The sequence below is a fragment of the Tachysurus fulvidraco genome, chromosome 1, assembly GCF_022655615.1.
Source record: "Tachysurus fulvidraco isolate hzauxx_2018 chromosome 1, HZAU_PFXX_2.0, whole genome shotgun sequence".
Classification (NCBI taxonomy): domain Eukaryota; kingdom Metazoa; phylum Chordata; class Actinopteri; order Siluriformes; family Bagridae; genus Tachysurus; species Tachysurus fulvidraco.
Genome location: NC_062518.1, coordinates 37,435,691 through 37,444,099, shown reverse-complemented (window position 1 = coordinate 37,444,099; position 8,409 = coordinate 37,435,691). Strand labels below are relative to the sequence as shown.

The 8,409-nt window shown below is 37.4% G+C and overlaps 1 protein-coding gene across 1 annotated transcript in view; it reads left to right on the top strand.

Annotated features, from left to right (window-relative positions):
* Positions 1-7,889, top strand: part of LOC113663171 (E3 ubiquitin-protein ligase TRIM39-like) — a 537,569-nt gene extending 529,680 nt beyond the window's left edge. The window contains exons 4-8 of the mRNA XM_047816040.1: positions 2,647-2,742; positions 2,865-3,098; positions 3,195-3,357; positions 3,480-3,515; positions 5,688-7,889. Of these exons, the coding sequence (XP_047671996.1) occupies positions 2,647-2,742; positions 2,865-3,098; positions 3,195-3,357; positions 3,480-3,515; positions 5,688-6,235 (1,077 nt within the window). The 3' untranslated portion in view covers positions 6,236-7,889. The remainder of the gene's footprint in view (positions 1-2,646; positions 2,743-2,864; positions 3,099-3,194; positions 3,358-3,479; positions 3,516-5,687) is intronic.
* The last annotated feature ends 520 nt before the right edge of the window (positions 7,890-8,409 follow it).

Here is an 8,409-nt window from a genome sequence, read left to right as displayed (position 1 = left end):
AAGTCTAACATTTATAAAAGAATAATATTCTAGGAATCTGTAAATGAACATTAACATGAAACTACAGGCTGAAAAATGTGTCACTTTGCTTGGCAGTGATACTTCGTTACGTTCCCAGGGAACAAAAGGAGTCTGGGGATGAAGGGATGAGTAACAGAATAAAAGGCGGTGTGTGTAAACTGTGAGGATCAACAACTCAACCCCAATCCTGTCACAAAAAAAAATGTCTCTATTCAACCAAGTCAAAATGAACTAAGCTCATTTATTCACAAACATGAAGTGCAGGAGGGTTTGGAGACTTCAAGACAGGGATCAGGACAAAACAATAACCAGAACCTATCTAACTAATTTAGGGAGAAAAACTAAATAAGCTACAAAAGAAAAACAACAAAGATCACAACACAATACACTAACTCCATTACTAAAATAAAGAGGAGAAAACATGATCAAAAAGAAATTAAATTCAATTCAAGTTTATTTGTATAGCGCTTTTTACAATTGACATTGTCTCAAAGCAGCTTTACAGAACATAAACATAGAACAAAAGGTTAATATAAAGAATTATATAAAGATTAATAGAATACAAAATTCAATATATAGTCCACAATGTGTGTGTATTTATCCCTAACGAGCAAGTCTGAGGTGACTCAGGCAGAAGTGACAAGGTAAAACTCCCTTAAAATGGTAAAGGAAGAAACCTTGAGAGGAACCAGATTCAAAGGGGAACCTCATCCTCATATGGGTGACAGTGGAGGGTGTGATTATAAATATATATTCTAACAAATGTTGTATTGTTGCAAAAGATCACATGGAGTTCACATCTCCTCTTAAGAATCGCAGAGTCTGACTGGAGCTGGTAAATCTCTAGATGCCTCAGGATTCTCACAGAGTCAGCCTCATCTCAGTGAAGGTCCAAAATCTTCATTGCACGAAAGACAATTGGAGCTGGTACAATTTCTGGATGCCTCGGGATGGGTAGAAAGAGAGAAGCAGTGGAGAGGGTTAAACATATCTGCTGTTCATAAAATGTGCAAGTCTGTTGTAATAGTACACAATATGATGGGATGTATTATGTGTGCGCCTGACTAAAGAGTACACAATATTATGGATTATGTATTATGTGTGCGCCTGACTAAAGAGATGAGTTTTTAATCTAAATTTAAGACTATTCCAAATTTTGGGAAATGCTCTACCGCCTTTAGTAGACTTAGATATTCTGGGAACTACCAGAAGTCCTGAGTTTTGTGATCGAAGGATTGTAACGTGTTAGAAGACTAGTTAGATACATGGGAGCTAAACCATTAAGATCCTTGTACGTAAGTAGCAGCAGTTCGCAATCAATTCTTAACTTAACAGGTAGCTAGTGTAGAATTGTAAAATTTGGGTTATATGGTTATACTTTCTTGTCCTGGGGAGAACTCTGGCAGCTGCATGTTGGACTAAATGTAGCCTATTAAATAAAGATGCAGAACAACCACCTAGTAAAAAACATCCTGTTACAGAGATGTCAATTCCAACAACAGAAAGAATAACAAAATATCAAACAAAGCGAGAGAGAGAGCAGGCCAAAAAACAAAAACAAATACATCCTAAGACAAAACATACTGTATAAGTGGAATAAAGAACTCAAATCACTCAGTCATGAAAGGTTTTATTTAAAAATAATCAGCTCTGGGAAAAAAAATGTTTGGCTTCATCCCACCTCACTGTCATTGATTATTTTTAATTCAGGTGCTTCTGAGATTTATTTCAATTAAGAGATACATTTGCAAATAACATTCACTGAAAAATTCATGAATCTATATTTTCTACAAAAATAAAATTTTTACACTAACAGTAACTGACACCCCAACAGGTGCCTTTACACAGTTTAGGAAAACTTGTAGACATTCTGGTCTGTGATTTTCACACCTAAACTACAGATGCAGTTTACACCATTTACACCATTTATCAACAATGTGTAACATTTTCTTTTCTAGTTTCTCGTGATTTCAGCAGTCTCCTGTCTGAAGATCAGCTGCTGTGTTCGATCTGTCTGGATGTGTTCACTGATCCAGTCACCACTCCATGTGGACACAACTTCTGTAACAGCTGCCTTACACAGTGCTGGGACAAGAGTCAAAATTGTCACTGTGCAGTATGTAAAGAGAAATTCACCAAGAGACCTGAACTGAAGATTAATACAACACTGAGAGAGGTTGCAGATCACTTCAAGAAGAAAAGAGACTCTGACAAACCTGAGGTTCTTTGTGATGCCTGCAGTGGAGAGAAGCTTAAGGCCCTGAAATCCTGTCTGGATTGTGGGGCTAGTTTATGTAAAAACCATTTAGAGTTTCATAATAATATGCCCAAACTTAAGAAGCACAAACTAATAAACCCTGTGGAGAACCTGGAGGACTACATATGCCAGAAACATGAGAGAGCTCTGGAGCTGTTCTGTAGAGATGATCAGAAGTGTGTGTGTCAGTTCTGTACTGAAGGAGACCACAAGAATCACAACACTGTTCCTATAGAGGAGGAGAGCAGACAGAGGAAGGTGAGAAACACTGATTAACTTCCAGTAGGGGATCAGATAGAAAGATTTAAATTTAAATTAAGCCAAATTACTTTTTTAACTAAATTATTTATCTTCCTCTCTGTCCTCAGACTCAGCTGGTGGAAACACAGACAGATGTGCAGCAGATGATTCAGGACCGACTGAAGAAGATAAAAGAGATCCAACACTCAGTAGAGCAAAGCAAGGTGTGTACAAACATGACAAGTTCATAGACTATAAATTCAGTAGTTTTTTTTATTTTGTAGAAATGAACAAAGGTCAATATTCAGTGTTATCTGATAGAAGTGAAAATGTGTTCCTCCTTTAGAGAAGCACAGAGAAAGAGAAAGCAGACAGTGTTGAAGTTTTCACTGCTCTGATTCGCTCCATTGAGAGAAGTCAGGCTGAGCTGCTGGAGGTGATGGAGGAGAAGCAGAAAGCAGCAGAAACGCAGGCTGAAGGACTCATTAAAGAGCTGAAGCAGGAAATCCTTGTGCTAAAGAGGAGAGACACTGAGCTGGAGCAGCTCTCACACACTGAGGAGCATCTCCACCTCCTACAGGTCAGTGTTCCTCTCTCTGCTCACTGACAATGCAGAACATCACAGAACAACACTCACCATGCTGAGGGATTTCTCCTCTCTCCTGTTCTACTGTAGGTTTACTCCTCCATGTGCAGCCCTCCACACACCAAGAACTGGACTGAGATCAGTATTAACACTGATGTGAGTGAGGACACTGTGAGGACAGCTCTGTCTCAGCTTCAGCAGACTCTGAATGAGAAACTCACTAAAACACTCAATGACAAGTTAAAGGAAACAGGTGAGAATTTATTTTGTACATTAGATTTGATAAAAAGATAGATACACGTTTTTCAAAATCTAAATAAAATCAACCAATAACTGATCTGAAATCTACTGACAGTGATGTTTTGTTGTAATTAGTTTCCACAGAACTGAAGAGGATTCAGCAGTATGCAGGTACAGTGAGCTTTCTGATTTCCTCTCATATTAAAATGTACATATCAGCATTACACCACTCATCATCACACTTATTTTCATCTGTAGATCTCTCCAGATAAAAGGAGTATTAAAGTGTCTCATTATCCTCCTCACTATAGCTCCTTATTATTACTCCTTAATGCACTAAAGTCCTTACACCCTTTTCTACTTTAGAAACACTGATCATCTTCTTACATTTCACTAATAAAATAATGCAGGAACAGATGCATGTGTAATGACGAGGAGGCATACTGCTGGGGATCCATTTGCAGCAGAGTTTATTTAAGTATAAACACAGATCGGAGTCAAACAGGCAGGGGTCAGAACCGGCAAAACACGATATCAGAAAGATAGAGCAGAATCCGAATTGGGGACAGGCAAAAGGTCGGGGCAGGCGGCAAACAATCAGAAAGTCAGGAAGAGCGAGCAGAAGTAATAACCGGGAAAACAGAAGACAGGAAACGCTCAGAATGACTGTAGTAACACAAGTCGAGACCTCGCACCGGAATGGAGTAGCAGCGTGGTATTTATGTGAATGGGAAATGAGAGACAGGTGGTGGTGTAATCAGGAGGCGAGGTGGCTGATGGGGAGTGTAGTGCAGAAGTGCGCTAGTACCCCGGAGACGCGTCTCTAGGGCGACGCTCCCACGGTGGTTCGTTGCTCATGACAGTATGTTTGTACAGAGATTAACTTTATACCTTTTTTAACTGCATGATAAAAGATTGATTTCTTTGACTATCAGAGGTAAATGTAATCTTTATGCTGTCTAAAAGGTCAGAGTTTTAATGTCATGTAGTTAGGAAAGAGTTTTTAGACCATGCAGTGTTTCTGTCATTTACTATTTACCACTGATAGTCAAAGAAATCAATCTTTTATCATGCAGTTAAAAAAGGTATAAAGTTAATCTCTGTACAAACATACATCTGTTCCTGCATTATTTTATTAGTGAAATGTAAGAAGATGATCAGTGTTTCTAAAGTAGAAAAGGGTTTAAGGGCTTTAGTGCATGTTTATTGTATAGAGACTATTACTGAACTATTCTGTCCATCAGGATCAAGATTTTCCTCAGATGTGTTTATCTCATGTTCTGTGACTCTTTTTGTCTTTCCTGAGTGATAAAAATCAAAACTCAAATATATCACTAACGTAAAGATGCAAAAGGAAAATAGCTTATATTTGTCATCAGAATCAGGAAAACTTCCACATGTTCACAATAATGACAGAGAGAGCTTCATGTAGCACAGAAAGAGGGAGAGAGAGAGAGAGAGAGAGAGAGAGAGTGGTGTGTGTGAGATATGGTGTGTGTGTGCATACTGTATGAGAGAGACAATATATGTTGTGTGTGTTTATGTGTGTGAGAATATTTGTGTGTGTTTGTGTGTGTGTGTGTGTGTGTGTGTGTGTGTGTGTGTGTGTGTGTGTGTGTGTGTGTGTGTGCGTGTGTGCGTTTGTGTAAGATGACGAGAATTATATAGAGACATAATTATGTAGGATTATGTAGGTTACTCAGTGCTAGGCAAAGACAATCGAGCCTGGAGCATGTTGTACTGTTTTGTGTCCTGACATTAAATAAACCCCCAAAGGTTTGAGTCCAAATTCCACGACTTGGAGTAAATCAGTGTTCTTTCCACTTCACTGTTCAGCTTCATTATTTGATAGAATTCAGCTTCACTTGTAGAAATGAAAGATTCTAGATGTTAGTAAAACATTGTGTGGAAATATTGAATGATTCTGAAAGTGTTTTGCTGGACAAAGAAGGCTGAGAGATTTATAATCATACAGATAAAAAAGAATTTAAAAACAAACAGTTTCCCTCAATCAATTGAGAGTCACATGTTTTATTTCTAAATGTAAAATGTACCAGATATTTATCACTAGAGACACTCAAGGTTTTTACCTCAAATGTTTTTCTCTCATGTTCTGTGACTGTGTATTTCCGGAAAAACAAAAATTACAAACAAAAAAACAAATCACTAACATTTAAGAAGGAAACATTTTATATTTCTTATCCTTAACAGACTCCTATTATAAACTGTACAAGTTTATTTCATTTTTAAAGAAAGCTTTCTTTCAAGAATCTGATCCACTAGATGATGATTGAATATTTTTTTACCTGTTTACTCATATCACAAACTGTGTGTTCCTCTCAGTGGATGTGACTCTGGATCCTGAAACAGCAAATCCAATTCTCATCCTGTCAGCTGATGGAAAACAAGTGACATGTGGAGACACACGACAGAATCTCCCTGATACACCACAGAGGTTTAATACATGTGCCTGTGTTCTGGGAAAGCAGAGTTTCTCTTCAGGGAGATTTTATTATGAGGTGCAGGTCAGAGGGAAAACTGAATGGGATGTTGGAGTGGCCACAGAGAACATTAACAGGAAGGGGAATATTATAGAGACTCTTCAGAATGGATTCTGGACTGTGTGGCTGAGGAATGAGAATCAGTATCAGGCTTGTGTTGGTCCCCCTGTCCCCCTCACACTGAGAGAGAAGGTGGAGGTTGTGGGGGTGTTTGTGGATTATGAAGAGGGTCTGGTCTCCTTTTATGATGTGAAGTCCAAATCTCATATCTACTCTTTCACTGGTCAGTCTTTCACTGAGAAACTATATCCATACTTCAGTCCTTGTTTAAACGAAGAAGGCAAAAATTCAGCACCACTGATCATCTCTCCTGTATTTAAAACTGAATAAATTTAAACCTCCCAAATTTGATCATCAGGGGCCAGTTGTTCAAAAAATTTAATCTGGATCAAAATGATCCGGATTTGGAAATCCCATTTTTTTCTATTCAGTATCAGGTAATCCGTCTTACTTTTACGCCGATTTTTCAAAGCAACATTGGATTCGATAACCCTGATCCACATACACCGTTTTCACGATTACCAAATCCGGATTACCTGTGCTCTAAATGGGACAACATATCACAACGTGGGCTACCAGCTATGTAAAGAACAGGTAGAAGAGCCAACATGGGGTCACTGTAAGAGTTTTTTATTTTGAGACAAAACCCAAAAATAACAAACATCCACTTCCATTCATAATATCTTTTATGACCCCTCATCTGAGTTTTCATACATTGAGTCATACATTGTGGATATTTTGAAAAAGTCTTAAAAAAAATAAAATGGCTAAATGTCCAATAGTTAACAAAATAAAGAATTTTCAGTCTTCTTTTTCATCTGAGGAGGAGAGACCAGCATTTCCAAGCTCTGCTTTTAGGAGGTGGATCTGAAGTTTTGCTTCAATAAAAGTATATACACTAAATGATACAAATGTATTATTTGACCCATTTTAAAGTATCACTACATTTTCCTCCTGGAATCCAGCTTGGAATCCTACCCCCTGTTAGGATCAGGATAATCCTGTTTTTAGATCAAAGTTATCCAAATCCTACTGACAAGTTTTGAACAACACAAACTGAAGGTTTGATCCAGGATAAAACTAGGATTGGATTTTGTAATCTAATCGGATTTCAGATTCTTTCTTTCCCTTTTGAACAACCCATTTTCAAGATTTGATCCAATCCGATAACCAAAATCCGATCTGTTCCTTGCTCCAGTGGACCGCAGAGGAGTTCGTGGACAACCCGCGCTGTGAGAGAGTGAGTTGAACTGTGTTTCCGAGGACGGAGCTGAGAGAGTTAAGCTAATCTAATGTTTTAAAGGTGAGAGTCTAGCCCTAGACATAGTTTATATACATTAGAATGTATTTTTTTCTCTTTTGCCATAGTGTTGACTGGAAATTGAAGGCGGCTCTGTATCAAATAGTAACTCCCTTATTATACCGAGCCTGGTGGTGAAAGGGTTAAAACAAACAAAACTCTGTTTCTCTTTAAAACTTCATCAAACATTCATATTTTATTTAGAAATAAAAATCTCAGGTTAAAATCTCTTTATCAGCACTAATAAGCAAATGTTTAAAAGGACGGACAGCAGAGGGAGCTTCATTAATATTCATAGTGTAAGTGCTACCTGATTGGTCAGTGAAATGTTTCATATGTATGTAACTATGTTTTTAAATTCTTTTTTTAACTGTAAGATTATAAGTCTCTCAGCTTTATTTGTCCAGCAAAACAACAACATTACTTTCAGAATCATTCATTATTTCCACACAATGTTTTACTAACATCTAGAATCTTTCATTTCTACAAGTGAAGCTGAATTCTATCAAATAATGAAGCTGAACAGTGAAGGTATAACTGCACTGATCCAATAAATAACAGACACCAATCATACAGATGTCTTGTGTAATTTTACTTTGTGTTCTCTCTCTCTCTCTCTCTCTCTCTCTCTCTCTCTCTCTCTCTCTCTCTCTCTCTCTCTCTCTCTCTCTCTCTCTCTCTCTCTCTCTCTCTCTCTGTAGTTTCATAAAGCACAGTGAAAACTACAAAAATAAAGACATTTAATACTCAAATACACATCTCTCTGTCATCCTTAACTTCCACAAATCAAAATCACTTAACAAATAGTCTCGTTCACCACATCATTAAAATAAAAAAATAAATAAAGTGAAAGACAATACATTACATACATGAAGGCACATAAAAACATTAACACAAAATGCTACAACAAGAAAGAAACAAACACTGTGTGCGCCTCTTGGACAATATACAGAGTTTATAAGTTTTTAAGAAGCCACATGTCACAGCTTGTTCACATCCACATTGCTCTCAGACCCACAGGAACATTACATGTTAACCATATTTTTACATCTACATGAACTAAACAACATGTATTTATGTAAGCAACAATAGTCATTACAACATGTCTTGAGACATTTACAGAAGGGGACATTTGGTCTCTAACCTTTGGGGTGTATTTAATATCAGGAGACACAAAAAGAAAAGTAAAAATAAAAATAATTTA